General features: G+C 47.2%; 7 protein-coding genes across 7 annotated transcripts; 3 read left to right on the plus strand and 4 right to left on the minus strand.

Annotated features, from left to right (window-relative positions):
• Nucleotides 1-808: 808 nt before the first annotated feature.
• GGS25DRAFT_11655 (membrane bound O-acyl transferase family-domain-containing protein) lies at nt 809-3,480 on the minus strand. The gene is made up of 2 exons (XM_049256078.1): nt 2,304-3,480; nt 809-2,236 (listed from the first exon to the last, which is right to left on the minus strand). The coding sequence occupies exons 1-2, from the start codon at nt 3,199-3,201 to the stop codon at nt 1,194-1,196; spliced, it is 1,941 nt and encodes a 646-aa protein (XP_049121040.1). The 5' UTR covers nt 3,202-3,480; the 3' UTR covers nt 809-1,193.
• An 85-nt stretch (nt 3,481-3,565) lies between these two features.
• GGS25DRAFT_468512 (uncharacterized protein) lies at nt 3,566-5,243 on the minus strand. The gene is made up of 2 exons (XM_049259075.1): nt 4,819-5,243; nt 3,566-4,709 (listed from the first exon to the last, which is right to left on the minus strand). Exons 1-2 carry the CDS (start codon nt 4,882-4,884, stop codon nt 4,248-4,250), a joined length of 528 nt encoding a protein of 175 aa, XP_049121041.1. The 5' UTR covers nt 4,885-5,243; the 3' UTR covers nt 3,566-4,247.
• A 5-nt stretch (nt 5,244-5,248) lies between these two features.
• Nucleotides 5,249-7,349, minus strand: GGS25DRAFT_468515 (ATP phosphoribosyltransferase). The gene is made up of 4 exons (XM_049259076.1): nt 6,957-7,349; nt 6,817-6,851; nt 6,173-6,763; nt 5,249-6,109 (listed from the first exon to the last, which is right to left on the minus strand). Exons 1-4 carry the CDS (start codon nt 6,971-6,973, stop codon nt 5,736-5,738), a joined length of 1,017 nt encoding a protein of 338 aa, XP_049121042.1. The 5' UTR covers nt 6,974-7,349; the 3' UTR covers nt 5,249-5,735.
• A 746-nt stretch (nt 7,350-8,095) lies between these two features.
• GGS25DRAFT_468517 (MFS general substrate transporter) lies at nt 8,096-11,053 on the plus strand. The gene is made up of 6 exons (XM_049259077.1): nt 8,096-8,729; nt 8,804-8,829; nt 8,891-9,202; nt 9,266-9,337; nt 9,387-10,077; nt 10,140-11,053. The coding sequence occupies exons 1-6, from the start codon at nt 8,641-8,643 to the stop codon at nt 10,591-10,593; spliced, it is 1,644 nt and encodes a 547-aa protein (XP_049121043.1). The 5' UTR covers nt 8,096-8,640; the 3' UTR covers nt 10,594-11,053.
• A 72-nt stretch (nt 11,054-11,125) lies between these two features.
• GGS25DRAFT_468521 (ribosome biogenesis protein SLX9-domain-containing protein) lies at nt 11,126-12,581 on the plus strand. Its single transcript, XM_049259078.1, has 3 exons — nt 11,126-11,242; nt 11,339-12,075; nt 12,129-12,581. Exons 1-2 carry the CDS (start codon nt 11,240-11,242, stop codon nt 11,978-11,980), a joined length of 645 nt encoding a protein of 214 aa, XP_049121044.1. The 5' UTR covers nt 11,126-11,239; the 3' UTR covers nt 11,981-12,075; nt 12,129-12,581.
• Nucleotides 12,582-15,899: 3,318 nt separating this feature from the next.
• GGS25DRAFT_11968 (uncharacterized protein) lies at nt 15,900-16,826 on the plus strand. The gene is made up of 2 exons (XM_049256113.1): nt 15,900-15,998; nt 16,070-16,826. Exons 1-2 carry the CDS (start codon nt 15,963-15,965, stop codon nt 16,673-16,675), a joined length of 642 nt encoding a protein of 213 aa, XP_049121045.1. The 5' UTR covers nt 15,900-15,962; the 3' UTR covers nt 16,676-16,826.
• Nucleotides 16,827-18,459: 1,633 nt separating this feature from the next.
• GGS25DRAFT_468527 (DUF1640-domain-containing protein) lies at nt 18,460-19,871 on the minus strand. The gene is made up of 2 exons (XM_049259079.1): nt 19,351-19,871; nt 18,460-19,268 (listed from the first exon to the last, which is right to left on the minus strand). Exons 1-2 carry the CDS (start codon nt 19,734-19,736, stop codon nt 18,839-18,841), a joined length of 816 nt encoding a protein of 271 aa, XP_049121046.1. The 5' UTR covers nt 19,737-19,871; the 3' UTR covers nt 18,460-18,838.
• Nucleotides 19,872-20,292: the final 421 nt, after the last annotated feature.

Consider the following 20,292-nt stretch of genomic DNA (forward strand, 5'->3'; position numbering starts at 1 on the left):
ACTCCCTCATAGTAGATTTCTCCAGAACGCCCGGACGCACATTCCAACGAAAAGTCTTGAGTAAGAGTCAAACTTAATTAAACCAACACTACACACATACAACCTTGAACGTGAGAGCTAACATGCCATGCCATGCCACGCACAGACTCATTCAAGATCCAAAGCCACCTCATGTTTTTCGACTCGGAGCTCAACTCGGCCAAGACGGTGCTGACCAATATATACAACGCGTTCTGCGAGACGGCTACCAAGATGTGGGCGTACGCCCGCTGCTTGCCCGCCCACAGGCAGCCTGCTGCAGAACTTGTGATCAGTGCGTCGGAAATATAACCCACCCCCCCACCCCCTTTTTTTTTCGATAATATAAGACGGCGAGATCTAACATTTTTCTCTTCCGCATAGAAACAATCTCAAAGCTCATCGATATAGCACACGTGCTTCTCATAAGCAAGACCCGCAAACTCCGGTACCCGGGGTACACCTGCGACGTCAAGAAGCCCGAGGTAGCCTGGTACGTTTTTTTTTTTTTCGCCTCACCACTGTCCCCCTCCCATCTCCCATCTCCCATCTTACTTAGACCGCAGTAGCTAACCACCAATCACATCACCGCACCTACACAGGCTAGCCCACAACGCCTTCTACAAAGTGCTGGACCGGAAACAGTCCAGGTACCGCGCGACCCTCGACTGGATCCAGTCCGAGATGGCGAAGCTAAGTCTGCAGAAAGATATACGGCATGGGCGGGTCATGAAGTTGGCTTGTTGTGCTGGGTAGATCAGGTATCTATCTACCTACCTAGGTACCTAGGTAGGTAGGTAGCTTTGATTCGGCGGCTGGTTTGTAGGCTGGCTGTATTGTATTGTATTGTATCGATGTATATCTTGGGGTACATACATGTAGTTATGTTGATAGGCACGAAGTCAAAGTGTATTAAAGACACCTCCCCCCTTTATTATTAAGCGGTTATCTTTGCTAATCACATTACATTAATCCACGATTACTCGTTTCGGTTTTTTTTGTATACGCACTATCTATGCTACGCTATACCATGCCATGACATTCCCATTCTATTCTAAAGAATATATATATATATCAAGAAATAGTCAGAAAACTAAGATATATCTCGGGTGCTAAAGTGGTTCAACTGTGATAAAAAGGGGATAGATAGGGAGGAGAAGTTAGAGTTAACTAGGTTAAATCCCAACCCCCCACTCCCACCACCTGTCCCCCCAGTACCACCTCGGCGCCACCGCCCCCTCGACCCTCCACACGCGCCGATCGCTCGCCGGCCCATAGTACCCGCACGCCCTGAGCACCGAGACCGGCACCGGCTCGAACAGCCACAGCCCGCTGCGGCTGAAATCGTCGACGAGCGCCCAGCTCGTGAGCCACATCCAGGCCAGCACGAACGCGAGGTTTCCCGCGCGGCGGACTAGTCTGGGTAAGCATTGTATGCGGGGACGGAGGAAAGGGTGGTGAGAGAGCGAGGACTGGAGGATGGTGCCGAGGCCGGCGAGGAGGAAGAAGAGCGGGGGAAGATGGGATTGTGTGTGCGCAGGGACGGTGCTGTAGCTGGCGGAGGCGTGCAGGAAGCCGGAGGTGGCGAAGGCGAAGAAGGCGGAGACGAGTTTTGCCATGGGCGTCCCGGGGGTGAGGTGCCCGTGGCGTAACAGGTACTGGGTCGGGGCTGCGAAGCCGAAGCGGAAGGTCTGGTGCCACCAGGCGCCCCAGAAGCCGGTGAGGCCGCGATCGAGGACCTGCGTGAAGGAGCCGGAGATGCTGGGGAGGTGCCAGGGGTGCGCGCGGAAAAGGAGGATCTGGGCGCACGGGAGTCTGAGGGTTACGGCGAGGAGTGGGAGAAGGGCGAGGGCGAGAGCGCCGGCGTTGAATAGGAGGTGTAGGGCGGACAAGGTGCCGAGGAAGGAGAGGGTGGTGCGTTGCGAGGAGAGTAAGTGAGGGGATAGAGAGGCGAGGTGCGGAGGCAAGGGCTGGCCGTGCTCGGGCCCGAGGATGAAGTACGGGTCGGCGGTCATGTGGACGGCGCAGAAGTCTACGAGCAGGTAGTTGGGGATTTCGACGAATAGTATCCTCGAGAAGAAGAGTTTTGCATACGAGCAGGACCGCGTAAACCCCTGTTTGCTACGGTTCGGACCGACGCTGCTCAGGGGTAGCTGGAAGGGGCCGATGGTACGGGGTGGTTCATATGGCGGTAGGCAGGAGATGGCCCAGTTCCAGCCTTGAAGAAAAGAGAAATAATTAGTTGGATATGATTTTAGGGGGGTGGCATGTGTGATGCATCTTACCTGTCATCCGAAATGTGCTGGCGATGTCGAATGCCCAGTCAAGCCGGGCCCAAAAAGAGCCATCTTCTGGGTATTCTTGCCAATAGTATTCAAATTCCTGCTCCGAAGCTAATTTATCAAGATTTATTTCTGGTGCTCGTCGTAAAGGTGGTATTGCTTCTAACAATAGCTTTCTTGATTCCTCTGATATCTCTAGTTGTCCAGAGAGCGGTGAGTCCGTGCTGATATTCGCCTTCCTTTGTTGAGGATTTCGGGACAGCGCATTGCCATTACTTTTATGCCCATTTGACTCGAGCCCAGATGCTTTAGCAACCTCCGACTCCTTTTGCATACCATTTTGACACGAGCTTTGGGTTTGATGAGAAGCACCATTTAGACATGGTTGCTGGTTTCCATTAATGGGCTTAGCAGCAGCATGACCGTTTCCTGATGTCGTAGACAGCAAGGAATTCCCCAGTTTTCCTTGTTCGGTTTGATCTTTAACATGGAGTTTCCTTCTTATATTGACCCTCTTAGCTTCCCACTGCGGTCTTGTCCACACCAGCAAGGCAAAACTCCATACGATACTCCAAGATCCCACCAAGCCAGCGGCGTACGCAGAGCCGAAGTTGTGGCTAGAGACATTGAGTATGATGTCCAAGTTGAAGGCGACCAAGATGGCAAGGACAAGCCACCTAGCTCTATAAAGCCACGGCCGATTCTTATGCGGTATAGCTAAATAAAGAGTCGGTATGATCCATATACCCAGCATGTGCAGTGGAAGTATAAAAGGTCTCTTGGTACCCGCTAAGACATCCTCCTCGAACTTTGCGAGGTAAATCTGTCGGTACGTGGATGCTATACCAAGAGGATGGCCATGGCCAAGGCCAAGGTCATGGGCAGGTTGTGATTGAGACATCTTGTAACTGGCCAACCTAGATGAGACGAGGTTTTGGCTCAAGCTTTCATCGTGCAGAATCCAGGGGCAAACACTAATTTTGTAGATGTATATGTAGTTATAATAATATGTATAACAAGACTTAAACAAGTAACTGACATTATATCATTGTATCATTGCTTTTCGCCTTTTTCAAGTTACACAAGGCACGGTTACGGTTGTACCCGTAGAACGGGCGTAAAAGCTGAATGAATTTAAAGGGTCCTAGGCTGTGTTGTGTATAAATGTATAACTATATCCATCATAGTGGCGGTTTGAGTATAGGCACGCATTATATAGTACACTAGTACGAAGTAAGAGTTAAATAGTTACATACACTTCCAATGCTTAGCATGGAGCAACTAGTTATGACGTCAAATCTATCAACCCAAATAAAATCTTTCTAGGATATCTTTCTAGAATAACTCGTAGCCTGTTCCTGATCGCCGCCAGATCATCCATCTACCAAGAACCCATGTTTCTGCAAGGACGTTCCATGCGACGCTGAACTTCCATCCAGAGATCTCGCTAGCATCCATGGATATTAAAACCTGGTGATATGCCGATTACTAACTCGAAATCAACTAGTGACATACATACAAGATATACTTTTTTCTTTTTTTTTAATTACTACTCTATGTAGAAGATCGTGGGAGTCCCAGATACTTGAGATATAGTTCCATGCCTACCTAGGAAGATAACAGTATGCAGTAACCCAGGCATGTAGGCACTCATAAGTGAAAATAATAGGTAAAGGTATATACCTAATGTCTTCTCCTCCAGATACCCATCCCTTGCCATCCACATCGAAACGCCAAGTCCAAAGTCCTACAATGGAGACATCCATCCATCCCTATGGATACCCAAACAGACAAACAAAACAAATTCGTGATCAGCGTCCAAGTCATAAATCATTGTACCCCCCCCTAGCCGGCATCCTTGCCTTGCTAAAATAATCGAAGCCGTAAATTCCATCCCCTTTCCAAGAACCCCCTAAACACCAAACAACGAATACCGAACTTGGGTATCTACCTCGCCGACGAGCACATCACCCCCACACTCACACGCCAGAGCGCCCACACAGCCCCCATCACCACGGACCCCAGCCCCACGGCGCACAGCACGGCGAGCACCGCACTCAACCCCACCAGCACGGCGCGGCGGAGCTCGAACGCATCGGCGGCCTCCATGCGCATGAGCTTGCCCTGCTGCGTGTGGTAGTACCAGCGGTCCGGGTTCGTGCCCCTGTTGCTGCCCCTGTTATTCACCACTTCGTTCTTCCTCCCACCACTACCACCAACCCAATCGTACGGGTTGTACGTCGCGCGGGAGGAGAACAGCATGCGCTGCAGCCAGGCGGGGAGCGGCGGCCACGAGGGCAGCCGGCTGTACCGCTCCGAGTGCTGCTGGATGCGCTTGTCGTGGTAGTGGCAGTCGACGAGGTAGAGCGAGAGGAGGAAGGAGACGAAGTTGATGGGCGTCATGATTGCCTGTGGGTGGGTGATGTTGTTAGCCTAATCAATCTTGACATATTTGGGAGGAAGAGAGAGATACATAGGTATTGTATTTGTGAGATAATGTAATGGTGGTTTGACCTACATGATATATTGATGAATGTGCTACTTCGCCCGTTTCATGGCGGGATGCCATTTTCGATTCCATCATCGATACTGGTTTGCTTGGTTGCTCGCTTGTTGGAGATAGATATACAACACAATACTTGGCTGGGCACTACTAGTTAAGCTTTCTCTTGAGCGTCAATAATTACTCAGCAGTGCAGTACAGGTAGGTAGTTATTGGGTAAGCAGATATTCGTGATTTGTGTTATAAGAGCTGTATCAAATCCAAAAGGAGGGCAAAAGAGGCTTTACATATACCATAGATATTGTATAGTACAGATCAGATGAACGAACAAAACGAAAAAAAATAACGGACTTAGGCCGGGGCTCCGCCCGGGTGACTTCATATACGAAATGGTACGAATTTACGAAATGATTCACTGCGAGTTGGCGATTGGATGCGAGGGGGGTTACATGGTCCACACCTAAGCCCGCGGCGGCGCGACCACTCTATTATACTCCGCCCGACCCGCGCCGCTCCTGCTTGCGTAACTCTCTGCCGATTTACTATGTATCGTACATGACACTTTCCATCTTTTTTTTCCTCTTTTCTTTCTTCTCCTTTTTAGGGCCCGAGGCTAAATACCAATTTAGAGCACTCAAGCTTTCATACATAGTACTCCTAGGGCAGTCCTAGCTAATTACCGTATCCGCGTACTACTAGTACATAGTATCCGCGTATTCAACTTGATACTCCAATATGATAAATGAGCTATGTGAAATCGCCCTTACCGACAGCCTCATTATGGGCTGTTAGTTTAGGGTAATTATTTTTTAGAGATTAGGTACGTGGTAATTACCCAGTATGCCTCACAAAGATAAATGATATGGATATATGTAACCTAGGTAGGTGTGCATGCGGTCAATGTTGGTTCTTCGTTATTTAGCATTCTATCCCTAGCTTCGTGTGTTCGCAATGTCTAATACCAAGATGTCAGTTGCCCCAATCTTGGACAATTCATCCATTATCGGTGCGATCTTCTTCTTCTCTACCATGACGCTAACAGCGACCCATCCTTCTTCCTCCAGAGACGTTACCGTCGGTGCTCGTTTTCCGGGCGCGATCTTGGAGGCTGCTGCGAGGCCCGTTCTTTCGACGTTGTATTGACACAACACGTATCGTTGGGCTGTGATGACACCTCGGATTCGGGCAGCTATTAGATCGACAAGGTCTGGATTGGAAGGCTTTCGCGATTTAATCAATATCGCTGTGGACTCCACAACCGTATCGATCGGCTTGAGCCCCGCCGCTTTCATCGTTTCACCGGATTCTGCAGTAGTTAGTGTCAGATCTCCAAGCCATGGCCACCTTGGGTTGATGGGGATGAACCTACCAACGAGGTCGACAATTCCATCTGCTACTCCTAGAGCGCAAGCTGCCTCGACACTGCCACTTAGCTCAACAATCTTGGTCCGCAGCTTGCCATTGAATCCAGTTGGAGCGCCAATTGGCGTTTCTCTGGCTGCGTCTTGTTCTAATTCGAGGTTCGCAAAATATCTGCGTGCCAAGTGGACGAAGCTGGTACCAATGTTCTTTCCAATAAGGTCTTTGGGTTCGCTATAGCTTCCCTTCTCGGGCACCTGGACCTGTAGCTTGCAGCCACCGAATCCCAGATCCAGAATGGTTTCGCATCCTGACCCTCGAGAAACCTTCTCAGTTTCCTCTTCCGGGGTGATCTCTCCAGAAAATCGACGTGCTCGGTGGAGAGCTCGAAGACCGGCATCGTGCTCTTGAACTTGATCCCATCCTGTGATACCCAAGTCGACTTGACCTTCTCCAATAAAGGTAGGTATATCGGCGGCAGGGAGGAAGATGAGAGCAATGGGAAGGTTCTTGACTAGAGCTATGTCAAGCCTGTTTTCTCGCCTAAATTGTATGTCCGCGCCTTCTAATAAGTTGAGAGCGGCTTGGTTCAATCGGCCCTCTGTCTAGTGAGTCAGCTTTGCGGAGTCGATCAGTCGTAAGGCGACGACGTACTTTTGGGAACGGCGAACAGCAGCCGACCTTCTAGGCTAATGTGAACAGGTAATAAGTTAGTCATAATGCCGTAAAATCCCAAGATCGATCGAAATCTATTGATATTGTATGTTCATTACGAAATGGTTGGGTAGACGAACTGGTTAACTAGATCCATGGCTGGGAATATTGTCAAGCTCGCGGGGGTATTGACTGAATTTTGCTTTTGGATGGATACGAATGGTGCAAGTGGTGTGTGGGCTTTGAATGGTAGATGGGCCAATTGATTATATTAATGTTGGCTTTACCTGCAGGACCGATACACTGTGCTTGCGATGACTTGCTGGTGGTCCCTATGGTGGGTTGAAAATGGATATTGCTTTTTGCTTTAATAGGAAGATGACGAACAATATTTTAACAAATTTGAACAAAAAAATAATCCCAAGTCCACAACCCCACGTTCCTGAATCGGAGCTCCCACTTCGTCGATTTACTGGTGGGGCGAGGAGCCACCTCCTGTACCTCACATAGGTAGCAGCCCTAGACTCTAGTAGTACTAATTACAGTCTTGGATTTACCAACGTGTCCATGTGTTTCAATGTTGTTGTAATAGAATAACATTATATACAATTACTTGTTTTGTTTTCTTATATACATATATGAATACAACATCAATGATTGAATGTAGTAGATACAAGCATTGCATTTGCTACATGTAGGACATTGTAGGTATACAAAAATATGGTCTTGGTACCTAGTACTACCCTTAGGTATTTGCTACGGAGTATTTATTTAGTTATTGAGATTGAGATTTCAAGGGTTAAATCGTACCTGACCAGTGATAAACGAACCAATGCGCTGGGACGCTTGCCATGATCCGCAGCTGAGAAGTCGCGGCCGTGCCAACCCATACTTGGCCTTCTTGGTATGTAAACTGCACCTATGTAGCTGTGTCAATAAGGAAGGTAGTGTTGACTTCAAGGCTTTTGCCGCTTATCCGCTTTTCGAAGTCTTTGTAAAGTTCTATCTTATTAACTAATTGTTGTTACTGTTTTTTTATGTACAACTTTGTAGCCCTATACTCATTTACATACAGTCACCAGTAGGCTATTGAGTAACACAAAGTCATCATTTCATGATTAGATGGCTTGAAAGTGGTAATACTTCGTACCAGGAAAAAAAGCAAACGGAAAAGATAAAGAATATTTTCTATTGCGTTAGTAGGTAGTTGCCAGTTTGCAAGTTCGTGATTTGCAGGCTACTCAACGTCAGCACTTCGCAATCCATTCAGTCTGACATACTGCTACTGCAGCATGTAGGTTAGGTACACATTAGTACAATAACTGGACAATAACAGGAGATGACTTCTCGTGTTTCACAAACACTTCAACTTTTCAGTGTAATGCCAAGCCAGAAGTGGAGCACATCTAATGATCCACAAGCGCAAAACATCCTTGTCCCTGTCGTGCCTTAGATATTACCAGCTGTGACCTCCTATAACTTGACAATTACCTACAAATATATGCATTTCTCAACTTGGGAAACTCTCACGAGACTTTAGTTTCCCTTTAATATTCACCATCCCGTCCATCATGGTCGCAGCAACGCTCGGGTAACAACCAAACTCAGCTACCTTTCAAGTATTGTTAGGCGAACGAATTACTAGACAGAACCGTACGAAAATCCCCGAAAATCCCAGAAAATCGCAACGAAGATCGAAACCATATTACTTCGATACTACGTTGCGCAAAGCTGACTAGCTGACAAGACGCCTGGGCGCGAAAGTGACGATTCGACAACTACATTGACGAAGCCCGGGCTAATTGCCCTCATAAACGGTACAAAATGTCGAGATGGATGGGACAGCCCTCTATCAAAGGGAGCACCGAGGCCATGCGAATGGCTTTGCTGACGCTTAACACTATCGGCATTACGTACGTTCCATCTATTCAAGACCCAGTAGCGACCTACATAATAGAATACTTCCTAACCAAGCCGTTGTTTGTAGATTCGTTTGGGGCGTAGAGCAAACTTGTACGATTCTCAACCCCCCTATAGCCAGCGCGAATTTCGAACTAATGACCTTCGTATCCAGATTGTACACCTTACCTCCTATCCCTCGGTCTCACAAAAAGTTCGACTTCCTTGGTATGGATTGCTGGGCCGCTTTCTGGACTAATCGTCCAGCCGATAGTCGGCGCCCTCGCGGACGAGTCGATATCGCCATGGGGACGACGGAGGCCTTTCATAGTTGTCGGGTCCATCTTGTCAGCTTTCTGTCTGCTCACTTTGGGGTTCACTAAGGAAATTGTTCGTTACTTTGTTCCTGATGAGAAGGCGGCGCAAAGCATGACCATATTCACTGCTGTGTTGGCCATATACGCAGTTGATTTCTCGATCAACGTGGGTTAGTGATGCTGCCTCTGCTTCAACCCGTTTCGAATTTTGTCTTTGCTAACAATGCTAATAGTGATGTCTGCGGCGAAAAGTCTCGTCGTTGATACGCTTCCAATCGAAAAGCAACAAACCGGATCTGCTTGGGGTATGGATTCATTTCCCTTTCGGCTAACGCATATTAATAGACTTAATAGTTAGTAGAATGTCAGCCATTGGCCATGGAATCGCTTACGCGACTGGCGCCATCGATTTGCCTGCACTCCTCGGGGATTCCCTAGGCAACACACAATTCCAACAATTGACCGTCATAGCTGCGTTTGGACTTGTTTTTACTTGCGGGGTTACTTGCTGGGCCGTGACAGAAAGAATCCTACTTGCTACAAGACACGACTCCCGCAAGCAGGGCGGAGGCTTCAAGCTAGTCGGTCAGATCTGGTTCACCATTGTAAACCTCCCACCACGCATACGCGCGATATGCATGGCTCAGTTTTGGGCGTGGATTGGGTGGTTCCCATTCCTCTTCTACAGCACCACATGGATAGGTGAAACCTACTTCCGTTATGATGCCCCCCATAGTGCGAAAGATTCAGGCGATGCGCTGGGAGAAATCGGTAGAGTCGGAAGTGAGGCCTTCATCATCTATTCCATCATCACGTTCTTCGGTTCATGGATCCTGCCCATGATTATCAAGTCTCCGGATGACGAGAGTTACACCCAGCGACCCCCTGCGAGCCTCAAACCCATCGTGGAAGGATTGAACAAATACAAGCCGGACCTTTTAACTGCGTGGGTTTGCGCTCATGCGACGTTTGCGGCAGCCATGTTGTTCGCACCATTTGCAACGAGCTTTAGATTTGCGACTATTTTAGTTTGCATATGCGGATTGTAAGTATTCCATATACATGAGTTAAAAATAAGTGGCAGTTGAGATCTAACTTACCTTCTAGGCCTTGGAATATAGCGTCATGGGCGCCTGCTGCTTTCCTCGGGGTTGAGGTTAATAAGCTTAGCGGTGCAGCCGGACCCAACGGCTCGCACCGTCATATGTCGCGTGATTCGAACGTGGAATTAGGAGACATGAATGGATTAGCTAAACATCCCATCCTCGACTCGGAAAGCTCTCCTGCTTCTTCAAAGACGGGCCAGACGGGCCAGTTATCAGGTGTTTACTTTGGCATTCTTAACATCTACACGACGATACCTCAGTTCATCGGCACGATCATCAGCACCGTCGTTTTTACCCTTCTCGAGCCAGGGAAAAGCCCTGAGTTAGCTCACAATGCGAAACCAGAGGAACAACACGGCACTGATGGTCCCAACGCGGTGTCTGTGTGTCTGTTCATCGGCGCCTGCAGTGCAATTATGGCTGTATTTGCGACCAGGAAGCTCAGACATCTGTAGGATCCATGTGTTGTTCAGTGTATTAATATTTTTGCATAAATAGATCCGAGACACCATGTACTACGAGGTAAAACTTCTTTCTCCCTATAGTTGAAGACGAGAGGACAAAACAACTGGTTATAATGTTGGATTATTCGGGTGAGTACTTTGTAAGCCATGAATTAGATAGGAGCAGGCGCGGCGTTCAGAGCCTCGGGCGTTTTAGTATAAGGAGGTCATCACTTTTAGATTTTATTTGAATTACACTTGCTGTGGCATGACCACCAAAATTTGTTCGCGGATGTAAATTTTATATTATGATTGATTGGTTTCAAGGAAGAATGAGGAGGTGCCCTACCTAGGGTAGGTAGCTTGAATTGATGGATTCAGGGGTTCAATATCCGCATCGATGCTACCACATGCTAGCGCACAGTAGTTAGTAGTTACCTTAGCGGGAGACGCTCAATAGAGTTCCCACCAGCCAGCAACATTTATTCAACTGATAAGATAAACGACCCACTAAAATTTCAATATCTCTCTATTCACATTCAACATTTATATTCACATTTCTAAAGTATCAAAACTGAGCACAACCACGTAAACTTCCACATCTACCAACACAAATAGACTTCAATCAGTCTCAAAGCTACATAATAATTCTCACAATATGGTCCGTACCTACGTAGTCTAAAGCCTCTCCCTCTCTCTTCTCCCCCACCACCACCACCACCACCCAAACTAATCTATATCCTTACCTACCTTCTAGGCCCCCGTGATCCCCTCCACCAAGCGGCGCTCCCTACGCACCAAGCTCGCCGCCAAGTCATCCTCAGAACCCTACGCGCCGCGCCGCGCCCCCCGCCCCGACGCCATCGCCACGAGCGACGCCTTCATCAACTCGAAGCGCGACAAGCGCACCGTCAAGCACGCCTCCTTCGTCTCGCGCATCGAGAAAGCCGGCACCTCTTCCTCTTCCTCCTCCTCCCGCACCAAGCGCCGCCGCCCCGGCAAGAAGCTGGTCGCGAATCTGGACTCGTTGAAGGAGGCGCTGCCGGATTTGTTGGAGACGGAGGAGGGGTTGCAGCAGATGAGGGAGGGGAAGACGCGGCATAAGAGCTTGAGGAGTAAGAAGGGTGCGTTGAAGAGGAAGGAGGTGTTGGTGAAGGGGGAGGTGGAGAGGTTTGGGGTTAGTCTTGCGAGGTTGAGTGCGGTGGCTGAGAGGCCGGTTGAGGGTGTGCCGAAGGGGGAGAATGGAGGTGGAGAGGGGATGGTGGTGGAGGGTACGGAGGATCAGGCGCAAGTACCGCCCCAGATGTCGACGGCGAATCGATGGGCGGCGCTGAGGGGCTTCATTTCGGCGACTATGGAGCAGAATCCGGCGTTTGTGGAGAAGAAGGATGGGAAATGAAATGGATATCTACTTGCCTACACTGGTAGGAGCGAGGAGAAAATTGACAACTATAGAAAGGGGGTTTAAGACAAGGTAATTCTGCATGTTGACAGGTAAGATGCCTCTGCTTCTATTTAATATGTCAGGTACTGACATATACGTCCAGATCTCTTACAATTGAAGGTGGAATCCTTTGAAATTCGTCCAACTCGGCCTTTTCTCAGCACAGCCTTGGTGATTCCCTGCAGCTAAAGGTCAATCCCGGAACGAAAGACTAAGGTTCTAGAGCTGGTATTTATTGTTGATGTCAGCGTCTAGCTTGGGAGGCGTGGCAGATACCGGGAACGTTGATGCTAGGCCTTACGATTACACGGGAATTAGGCTAGAGCAGTTCATGATTATAAAAGAATCTGTCTCTATGATTAATGAATGCTGAAATCGATATGCTTCTGCGTTTATGGTCAATTCTTAGAAAATCCCTAAGCCATATCGCGTTCTCAAAAGGTACTATTCACGGATGGGCAGTGTTTGCTTTTATGAGATATGTGGATGATATTACTTATTCATAGGAGCTATAGGTAAATTCTAGAAAAATAACGCGGGTTTTGTCTCATGGAGCTTTGCAAGCTACCTAAATTAGTAGATATTCATCCATGTGGATGCATTCGCAATGACCACTGGTGGTCTTGGCAACCAATATTCAGCCCTAAACTTGTGTATCACCTAGGTACTAGACAGGCTTGGGATGGAGATGTGTATCATCGACCTTGAGATACCCTTTTTTTGGAAGTCGGAAAAAGGTTTAGGTTAGTATGCTTCATTTGCGGTGTCCGTATGTCATCTAGCTAATCCAGTTAGATATAGCTACTGTATAAACTCCTAGTATTACAAGACAAGGTGAATATTCATACCCAGTAAGGAATCTATAGTCGGGCTTGGGATATTTGGGACATAGTTAGGTTAGATGCCTCTCCTTGAGTTTCAAGATCTGGATATCCCTTTTGTGAAATTATGTCTCGTCCATAACAAATCTACAAATCTACAATATGTAAGCTATCCATTTTGTGTGTGCTGATGATGTGGATGATTGAGATACTGGGGAAATAGCTCTGCGTTGGCATGCCAATAACTACTTTTAGTCTTGGGTATAAATTTCAAGGGAGGATACTTTGATATTGTGGAATATTGGGTATAACTTTTTATGTGAAGTCGTGCCAGATTCGAGAACTACTGATGGAAATAGCAGAGACTGAGCTCTCACATGGTCTTGTTAAGTTTATATCAGAGAGTACTAGCGATCTGAAGAAAAGAAAAAAAAGGAGATCTATCTATCTTACGATTCATTAGATCTCTACAATCATAGCCAGGAGGGCTGCTTAGAACATTGAAGGTGTCAAGATACACCGTGTACTTACTCGATGCTTCCTAGACACGAATCGCAAGAAGGACATGGAGGTTGTCCAAGGCTTAAGCGAGTGTGGAGAATTTGGAGATGGGAGACAGCGATTTATGCCAAGCCTATTTACATGCTTGAAATGGAACGCATAAGTTGTGGGGTCACTGGGGTGATGTTGTGTTACATACAACGGAGTACTACATATGGTAACTACATATATACGTACTTGAGATACTAGTTCCCATTGACACGTGTGGCTTATGTTGTTCCCTTTCCCGCTCTCCCCGAGAATATTTAGTTGATTCTACGTCGTAGGTTAGGCTTTCAGGGCTATTTGCTCCGGTTTTATTTTTTTTAATTGATTTTTATTCGGGTTTGAATTTGGATTTTTGGACATTTTCTTTTCCTTTTTAGGAATAGGTTGATCTGAAATGTCGATAGATGTTAGGAATTAAGGTTGATATCTCATTTTTTAAACCTGGATTTATGTACGTACCCCTTGCTAGTGTTACATGTATGTAGTGGCAGCACTGATTTAACATTTATTTGAATAGCCGCTTCAAATATATGTATTATGTACTTCTATCCTTTCTGTAGAAGGGTCATAGGCATGGCATGTAGCACCTGTCAAACAACATCTTAGAGCTGGTGATCTTCTTGATAATTAGTTGCTAAGTGTGTTTGGGCCAGTAAGTCATACAGAGCCTCATGATGTAATAATATATGTAACCTTAGACGTATCGTTCTTAAGTGCTTACCTGCTATATATGTATATAGATATCGTTCCCAAGCTCCAAGTCAAAACGTTCACTGCGAGTAATGTAAAATAGATTGCTCAGCCTTACTTACCGTTCGTCATCCTGCGTTAGCTTCCATACATGCCTACTTGGACCTCCAAATATGGCATCTACATAATTATTTACTATGTACATAGGTAGTGGTGCCATTGATCCAATAATGAAGTTGGTGATTTAATAATAATTATCATTTCCTACTGGCACTAAGCCCGAAGCGTAAAAATCCGGGATCAATGTTGATTAGCAACAGCGCTGGTCGTCATTACTTACCATGTATCTGGGCAACCTTAAGAGTTAGACGAGCACATGCATCGACTAAAGTGCACATGTGTGTAGATTTTGATTCTATGTAAGTACATAGTACTAGATATATACATGGGTGTTGCTATAATTCTGGCTAATTCTGGCTTAAACTAATGTACCTAGTACTGGAGGGGTATATCCTAGTATTAGTTCGGCATTGTACCGCAGAAGCTCTATTAATATCTACTGATCCTGCTAGCGTGCAAGGTAAGGTTGTAAGGTTGTTCCCACTCCCCGCAGTTTGGTTTCCCATTATTTAAAAAACCGACCTTTCGTTCCTTCTTCACTTTCGGATCTACATACCATGGTACGATCATAGTGAGAAAAAAAGCAAGACAACCTTGAAATATTCTACCTACTAGGGAATGCCTGCATACCTCTACCGTACACCTAGTACTTAGGATCGTCACAATCCCCTCAAGGTTCTTCATCTTTTTTTTCCCTTTCTTCTTTGAAAGCCCTTTTGAAGCCTTTTTTTTATCGTTTTTACTACTACTTTGGCGATTCCTCATTTTGTTTCATTTTTACACTCCCCACCAATTTTATAGATTTACATCTCATCATTCTTTTCCGGCATAGTGGTTCGGCACTACATACCGGACCCTACCAACCAAGAGTTCAGTTACATCTCGGGTTTCGTCATTTCAATCCTCAATCCAGTCGATCAGTCACTTTGCGAGTGTCAACATTTCGAGATCCATTGGGACAGAATTTACCTGCAAGCCAGTGAAGAAAGTACTTGAAGTGATTACGAAAAAGTCGAGGCATTTGAGACATTCGTGATATTCGTGACGTTGTTGGTCGATAAACGTTTCTTACTTGAGTTACAGCAACGATACCAAGCTCCTAGTACCCTCAGGTACCCACGATCATCACGACCAACCTCGAACCTATCGTTGATTGAACTTACTCCTAACTCTACCACCACCACCACCACCACCACCACTACCCCCAACGACGACGATTAACCCGACGACTACCCACTGGTATCAACAGTTCTCTTTATTCTTCTTTTATCTTAACCCTTCCTCCCTTCCCACTCCGACACGAATCCGCTTACGATCGCGCGTATCATACACCTTTTAACGCAAACCCGCAACATCGAATTGAATACCAACAGCCTTTCGCGTCTGGTTACGCGATTGCTTCGGAAAGCGACATTACTACAACTTTTTTTTTTTTTGAGCAGGGATATTTGATTGCAGGCAATCACCATGACGCTGCGCGAGAGATTGACTAGACGTCTGAATGAGAGCGTGAGCCCCCCAGAACGCCGAAGAATATCAAGGCGACTGCGCTCAAGAAGAAACCAGATATCGCCGTCGCCGTCGCGTGCACGAGCACACTTATCCTGTAAGTATCCACAATCCCCCTTGGTATCTCGTTTCTTCTGTTGCTGACTATCACTGTATTAGATCACGACATCCTTTGTATGCGTCTATCCACTCCGTCAATCCGAATCTGCTTCAAGACTGACCGGTAAATTACAGTGACTTCGGATGATATGAGAGCCCTCAAGGATGATTGGCTTACAGATAACGTATGTTCCTTCCCGGCTAATGAAATCAAGCTTCTTTATGAATATTTACTTATTTTTTTTCTTGCACACAGAACATCGCCTTCTGGGAGGAGTTTTTGGAACGCGAGGTTCTCTCGAAATACCCACAGGCCCATATCGTCTTGTTGCGACCCTCCATGGCCTTCCTATTAATGGCGAACCACAACACGGAGATGGTCAAGTCCGCCCTGCCCGATTTCCGGGGTATCACCCATATCTTTCTGCCGATTAACGACTGCCAAAACCTCGATGGTGGTGAGAGCGGGACCCACTGGTCTTTGTTACTCGTGAGCATTATCGACGGTGTCGCATTCCATTACGATTCTATGCACGGAAGCAACACCCGTCACGCCCGGTCTGCAGCTGAGCGACTTGGCTCGCTTCTTCAAATGAAGCTCGATTTCCACAATCTGCCCGATAGCCCTCAGCAAGAGAATAGCTCTGATTGCGGTGTCTTCGTATGTATCATCATGCGACATCTGCTTATGAAGCGACTCCTTGCTGTCAATGCAGGAAAAAAGATTTCGATGAGCATGGCCCACAAGGCGATCGATAGCTACGGAGCCCGCAAGGAAATGCTCAAAATAATCGAGAACCTGCGAAGAGAGGGCGAGCGACGCCGCCTAACCCCCAGCAACACACCACCCCGAATCGAGTGAATATTGTCAACTAGCAGAACCGCCTTGTTAGCAGAGATTCCTTGCAAAATCTTGCTTACACTTGGCCCGATTTTTTTTCGTGGCAGTCGCCTTACCTTTGGCGACATCGATCAGACATTGTTCTGAATATTGTTATCAGTGTATTGCCACTGAAAAGTTTTTACCACGGCCATTTCCTTTCACACTCTCGACCTTATAATCTCGAGTCTCCTGTTGAAGCCATCTTCTTCAGTGACAAGTTGTGTGCCACGTGAGGATTCATTGTATCGAACCTCCCAAACCCCTATATCGTGGCAAGGAACATGGCCGTTTGCATTGCAATACTGGCGTTTACAGATATGACGAATAACGATGAACTTGGTATCAGTGTTACAGGAAAACGCCTCGCACTGATGAATTGGTGGATATCACGAACGGCTGGGCCGTTCGTTAACGATTATATCCAGTTCCTGGCAACCTTGGAGTTCATCAGATGAAACCAGTCTACTGTATCGCCCTTAGAAGATTACTGTACCGCCTTGGAAGGCGAAACTTAGGTATTTGGTCAGATCCGGGCTTTGACTTTATCAGCTCTACCTGAAGTGGTTTGATTCAGGGTCATGTTGACCATTCTCTGTCACCTGTAGGTAGACATCGATAGGATTTGTTTTTTCCCAGTTCTCGTTAAATAGAAGAACTTTGTTCATATTTGATTTGGAGGGGGCCCCCAAGAGCAGTAAACTGAGTACGGTATTAAGTACTATTTAAATAAGTAGAGAGCTTAGAGCTTACTGGGCATCGTGGAGAAGTAATACTCCGATGGTCATGGGATAGAAGCAAGGAGTAACAAGGAGTAATTTCATCAAGGTCTTCCTGGATGTGTATTTTCATGGTGGTGCTTGTCTCGTTGTACGCGGTAAATTCCAAGCAAGTTTAGGAATGCATGTGCCTATAAGCCAGGCAGGTAGATTGCTAGGTTAGGTCAATAGGTACTACATACATAGCAGATAGATAGGCTTGGAAGAGTAGAGTCGTACATGAAGCCACCTCACAGGCAGACTTAGACATGGTTTCGTGTGATGAGCTAGCACACAAACCGAGTACCTTACCTACCCGTGCTAGATACCTAGGACTATCTATGTAATCTAGGTAGGCACCTGTGTGTGTGTTATTGTAACATCTGAGGTTTTTATGCAGTGTCCTACCTACCTACGTATATATGAGCTTCTAGGAAGAGGCATTGCAATGTTCAAAGGGATGGATGACTGTCTGGTGAAACAATTCCAGCATTATGGGCTAGGATTTCTAAGAATGTATGTCTTCTGAGCGCGAAGCTGAGATGTTTTACAGGTATTGTGGCCTATTGCTGTTGTTGCTGGCTTTAGCAGGTCGCCTACTACGGCTAACTTGGCCTCCTTGTGGAATCATTCGATATTAAGGAGATGAGCTCTCGAGGTGGATAAATGTGAGAGACGAGACATCTCGTGGATGGGAATAGGGCGTAGCTGGGTGTGATTGATGCTGGCTACTACAGACGGACAGATCTAATGCCTACCCTTTATGTACCTACTTATCGGCATGTTGGTATCGCGAGGGCATCTGGATCGGTACCTTCCTTTAAATACATATAGATGTCTAGCTGAGGAGTAGGCATTATGGCAAGAATGGGTCTGGCTTATTACGGAATAGGCGAGGAATGATTCTGGCGATTCCAAGTTGGATAAAATGAATCTATTCATCTACATAAGAATAGCTCTATTTACCTACGTAGCCAAGAGTAATTCTAGCCATGTAGGAATAATTACGTGCATCGAGGAATGAATCCGTGGATAAGATCAATAGAAATTGAGAGAAATCATTACAAGATTAAGAGTAATTCCTATCGATCTTATGTATGGATTCATTGGATGGAGTTGAGAATCATCCTCGCGAATATGCGGTTCCTGATACGGTAGGCAGGTAAGCGCCTGTGTTGGATGTGAAAACGAAGGTGCTACATAGTAGGTACACGGCTTCATAACGAGTGAGCATGGAGAAGCATATTGCGGATAGCCTACGAGGAGTTTTCAATCCCCTAGACTAAGTAACTATGGTCTGTTATGTGACACCTATCTCGCGAGAGGAGGCTCTTAAATCTACTACAATAGCACATACGCTTTCCATATTCAAGTCTCCTCCTCACACCTACATGAGCAGTCTCCAAGCACCGAGCATCAGCGCCGCGAAGCCCGTGCAGACACCGATGAGCCACTGGAGGGTCTGGAACTTGACCTGCTCGAGCTTCTCCCTGAGGGCGGCGACCTCCTGCTCGATCTTGGTCTCGGTCTCCTTGATCTTGAGCTCCTGGTTGACGGCCTCCTCGCGTATGCGGCCCTTCTCGAGGTTGAGGTCGAGGCGGACGGAGGCCTGGGTGCGGCCGATCTCGTCGCGCAGGCGGCTGTTGAGCTTGGTGATGTCGTTGGTCAGCCGCTCGTGCGCGGCGCGCGTTGTGTTCGACTCTGTGCTGTCGGCCGACAGCAGCTCGGACCGCAGCTTCGCGAAGTCGACCTTCTGCGTGTACGTCGCCTTGGCGGCGTCCTCGCGGAGCACCATGGTGCGCGTCAGGTTTTGGATGCTGTGAATTGCGGAGCTTGGGTTAGCGAATCCGGTGTTGGTGGGGGGGGAGGGGGTGGTAGGAATAGTTAAATCACGCTTGCCTCTCCTGGATCACATCATTTAGCACCTTCATCATGGCCACGGACTGCTCCTCGGTGAACCCCTCGCTCTGGAGCCGCTGCACGAACTTGAGGGTGTCGAAGTGGTGGTCTCTACCCCGCGGTGCTGTGGCGTGGAAGGACCTTCTCAGGCCCGGGTTCTGAAGTAGGATAGATGATTTCGTTGGGGTATTTCTGGAGTAGCACGGGGGTGCCTGTCGGCATGAGTGAAAAGAAGCTGTCTCATGTCTTTGCCAGGATCGTCTTTTCTCTGAGGGGAATGCTGCTACTCGAAGTATTTGCGAGGGCCCAGCAGACGCTCCCCAGCTCAGTCGCGGGAGCAGAAACCGAGGTAGAGTTTGAACTGCGCTTCCAGTGACGCCTGCCATATCTATACTCTGATTCAGGTAAGTTGGGTTTCCGGAGGGATAGTGTGTATGATTTAAACGGGTGATATAAAAGTTGACCGAAATATGGAATAATTTGCCCAATAAATGAGCTACAGCCTACAAGATCCGGGTTCGGGCTCGGAACTTCACGATGCTGGAGCTTCCGGTACGTACTACTAGTAACTACTAGGTAGTACTAGGTACTTAATGTGGGTAGTTCATGCCGCTAAGCTACACAAGCCCTCTTTCTGTATGTGGCTTAGTTAACTACTTACTTTAGCGCGCGAAACGGAAAAGTGGCTGGGGCGTTTTGACCGATGTAGAAAACTCTTCGCGGGACGCTTGGATTTTAGAATTTTTCTTTTCTTTTCTTCTTCATTCAAATAATGAACAACGCAAAAAAACACATTCTCGAGACACGATATTCGGTGCGAGGTAGCCTCTATTTTGACGGCGGTCCACGACCACTGAAGTTCTTTCGAACAGAATGGAGAACAAACTCCCAACGGACAATCTTGGGTGCGGTGCTTCCCTGTCCTCTCTTGAGGGCGATGGG

This window comes from Hypoxylon fragiforme, assembly GCF_022984875.1.
Source record: "Hypoxylon fragiforme strain CBS 206.31 chromosome Unknown GGS25scaffold_1, whole genome shotgun sequence".
NCBI classification, from domain to species: domain Eukaryota; kingdom Fungi; phylum Ascomycota; class Sordariomycetes; order Xylariales; family Hypoxylaceae; genus Hypoxylon; species Hypoxylon fragiforme.

Bases quoted from the DNA above. Each gene is read 5' to 3' on its own strand.
- GGS25DRAFT_468517 (XM_049259077.1), top strand. From the start codon at position 8,641: ATGTCGAGATGGATGGGACAGCCCTCTATCAAAGGGAGCACCGAGGCC. The intron at 8,730-8,803 runs GTACGTTCCATC...CGTTGTTTGTAG, and splicing joins CTTAACACTATCGGCATTAC to ATTCGTTTGGGGCGTAGAGC. The intron at 10,078-10,139 runs GTAAGTATTCCA...CTTACCTTCTAG, and splicing joins TTAGTTTGCATATGCGGATT to GCCTTGGAATATAGCGTCAT.
- GGS25DRAFT_468512 (XM_049259075.1), bottom strand. From the start codon at position 4,884: ATGATGGAATCGAAAATGGCATCCCGCCATGAAACGGGCGAAGTAGCA. The intron at 4,710-4,818 runs GTAGGTCAAACC...ACCCACCCACAG, and splicing joins CACATTCATCAATATATCAT to GCAATCATGACGCCCATCAA.
- GGS25DRAFT_468515 (XM_049259076.1), bottom strand. The intron at 6,764-6,816 runs GTACGTCGTCGC...CTCACTAGACAG, and splicing joins GCTGTTCGCCGTTCCCAAAA to AGGGCCGATTGAACCAAGCC. The intron at 6,110-6,172 runs GTAGGTTCATCC...TAACTACTGCAG, and splicing joins TGGAATTGTCGACCTCGTTG to AATCCGGTGAAACGATGAAA.
- GGS25DRAFT_11655 (XM_049256078.1), bottom strand. From the start codon at position 3,201: ATGTCTCAATCACAACCTGCCCATGACCTTGGCCTTGGCCATGGCCAT. The intron at 2,237-2,303 runs GTAAGATGCATC...CTTTTCTTCAAG, and splicing joins CAGCACATTTCGGATGACAG to GCTGGAACTGGGCCATCTCC.
- GGS25DRAFT_468527 (XM_049259079.1), bottom strand. From the start codon at position 19,736: ATGGCAGGCGTCACTGGAAGCGCAGTTCAAACTCTACCTCGGTTTCTG. The intron at 19,269-19,350 runs GCAAGCGTGATT...CGCAATTCACAG, and splicing joins AATGATGTGATCCAGGAGAG to CATCCAAAACCTGACGCGCA.
- GGS25DRAFT_11968 (XM_049256113.1), top strand. From the start codon at position 15,963: ATGAGAGCCCTCAAGGATGATTGGCTTACAGATAAC. The intron at 15,999-16,069 runs GTATGTTCCTTC...TCTTGCACACAG, and splicing joins ATGATTGGCTTACAGATAAC to AACATCGCCTTCTGGGAGGA.